Source organism: Monoraphidium neglectum (assembly GCF_000611645.1).
Source record: "Monoraphidium neglectum strain SAG 48.87 unplaced genomic scaffold scaffold06324, whole genome shotgun sequence".
NCBI classification, from domain to species: Eukaryota; Viridiplantae; Chlorophyta; class Chlorophyceae; order Sphaeropleales; family Selenastraceae; genus Monoraphidium; species Monoraphidium neglectum.
Window position 1 is genome coordinate 1 of NW_014007315.1, and position 2322 is coordinate 2322.

At 74.0% G+C, this 2322-nt stretch overlaps 2 protein-coding genes across 2 annotated transcripts; one reads left to right on the forward strand and one right to left on the reverse strand.

Annotated features, from left to right (window-relative positions):
- Positions 1 to 23: 23 nt before the first annotated feature.
- On the forward strand, positions 24 to 368 carry MNEG_16398 (hypothetical protein; the record flags this gene model as incomplete). The annotated part of the gene is made up of 1 exon (XM_014035131.1): positions 24 to 368. A coding segment is annotated over one exon (345 nt), but the record flags the coding sequence as incomplete, so codon positions are not given.
- Positions 369 to 1722: 1354 nt separating this feature from the next.
- MNEG_16399 (hypothetical protein) lies at positions 1723 to 2223 on the reverse strand (the record flags this gene model as incomplete). The annotated part of the gene is made up of 1 exon (XM_014035132.1): positions 1723 to 2223. A coding segment is annotated over one exon (501 nt), but the record flags the coding sequence as incomplete, so codon positions are not given.
- Positions 2224 to 2322: the final 99 nt, after the last annotated feature.

Consider the following 2322-nt stretch of genomic DNA (forward strand, 5'->3'; position numbering starts at 1 on the left):
ACGATCAACCAATCCCCCCCAAGGTGCTCTACATCGACCACGCCAAGGCCGTGGCCGGCGCCGCCGCCCTGCTCTCCCAGAACGCCGTCCCCGCGCCCCACTCCTCCACCCTCGCCATCGGCCCGCCCCCCGCGACGCTCGAGGAGAAGCTCGCCGCCGCCGCGGCCGCCGCCGCGCCGAGCGACGGCGGCGCCGAGGCGCCGAAGACGCCGGAGGGCAGCGACAGCGGCAGCGACAGCAGCGACGGGGACTGCGTTGAGTTGGAGGAGGAGGAGGCGCTGGTGGCCGCCGCGTCCAGGGCGGCGGATGGGGCCGAGGGCGAGGGCGGCGACGGCGCGGGCGGTGGCGCGGCGGTTTGCAAGATGTGAGGCGAACGGCTCCCCGTGCAGCGCCCCGGACGCGCCGGGGAGCGAGAGGATGAGGGCTTTGTGTTGAGCGGAGCGTGGAGGCTTCGGTTGGGATTCCTGCGCGCCGCCGCCTTGCGCTCTGGGGGACGGTGGCACTTTCGGGCGGCAGAGGGTGCGGAGGTCATTGCTCCCCTGCCCCTCAGCCCGGCCGCGAGCGAGGGGTGTCCCACGCGCGCGTGCCCCCGTGCCACGGCCCCTGATACTCACCCCCGCGGGGGCCGCCGCGGCCGCCCAGCGGCCGCCCAGCAGCCGCGGCGCGCACGCTCGGGGTTGCGCTCTCGCGCGCGCCGCGCGGCACCGGTCGGGCAGGCTGGCAGGCGGCGCGCCCCCTGTTATTCTTAATCCCCTCAATGCGTGCGGGCCGGCTCCCTCAGTCAGCCCTCCGCCATAAGATACTGCCTTTTATCCGCCCCGGCCCGGGCCCCCTCGGGCAACCCATACATTCAAGCCTGCACAACTCACGCACTACAACAGCACCGACCGCCGGGCCCGCGGGCGCGTGCCCGCGCCCCGTGCCCCTGCCTTGGCCTGTGTTCTCGGTCCAGGCCGCCTATCGTTCGGAAAGAAGGACGCCGACTTGGACGAATCGCCAGAAGCCTGCTGCGCCCCGCCCTGCGCCCCTCCCAACCCCCCTTTGCTATTCTTTTGTCCCCGCCGCCCGCCACCCGCGGGCGTCGGCGGCGCCCCCCCCCCTATGCGTGTACCTTGTACCCCCCGACCCCCCTCGCGCGCACCCCGCCCTGTCGGGCACCCGCCCGGGCGCCCGGCGCCCCGCCAAGCGGCCCCCGGCGCGGGGCCCTCGGGGCGCGGGGGCGCGCGCCTTGTTGAGAGCGCGGAGCAGACCCCTCAAAATCTCCCTTACGTGGCGCCGCCCGCCCAAGTGGGCCGCCCACCCCCAGCAGCTTTGCCCAGGCCGCCGCCGCGCAGGCCGGCCCCCCGATTTTTCAGGCGAGTGTCGCTGCTTTTGCCTCCCACCACGAACTGACCCAAGGGCCCCTACGGACGACGCCTGCATGTACAACCACCGTTACCATACCGCTGCCATGCACCACACATACACACACACTCACACCATGTAATTACAACCACGTATCAACCCATGCTGAACTTCAGCTGTTTGATTTGCTTTCCTAGAATGCGAGCGCTGTCTGAATGCCGCTGTATCTGGTTTGCTTTCGGCAGAAACGAAAGCGTTACCATGTGCAGCCAGGGGTGTTGGGGCAGCATGTCACCGGGGAGCGTCAGCCGAGGTGACGCGTGCCGTGGGTTGACGCAGGGGTCACCGAGAAGCTGCGCGCCGCGGGCCCCGGCGCACTCACGCCCCGCCGAGCGCGTCCAGCGCGGCCCGCAGCTTCGCCGCCGCCGCCGCCCGGCTGCGCCGCACCTCCTCTTCCACCCGCCGCACATCAACCGGCGCCAGCGCCCCGCCGCCCGCGCCCGCGCCCGCTGCCTCTTGCGCTGCTGCCTCTTGCGCCGCCGCCGCCGCAGCGCCGGCCGCAGGCGGGCGCAGGGCGCCCGCCTCGACCAGCGCTGCCAGGCAGCAAGCCCAGCCGCTCGCGCCGCCGCCGGGCGTCCCCGCCACCCAGGGGCACCAGGGCCGGTGCAGCGAGAGGGGGTCCACCAAGAGCTGCTCCTGCTGCTGCTGCTGCTGCTGCTGCTGCTGCTGCTGCTGCTGCGCCGGCGCCGCTTCCCTGACCTGCACCGTCAGCTGCGGGGCGCCGCCGCCGCCGCCGCCAAACGAGCCGGCGCCGCCCGCGCTGCCCGACCGCCGCCGCTTCCTGACCTCCGCCTCAATCGCACCCAGCCCGAACACCGGCTCCGCGCCCGCCCCAAACGCGCCGCCGCCGCCGCCGCCGAAAGGCCCGCCGCCGCCGAACGCGGGCGCGGCGCCCGGCGCGCCAAACGGGCCTCCGCC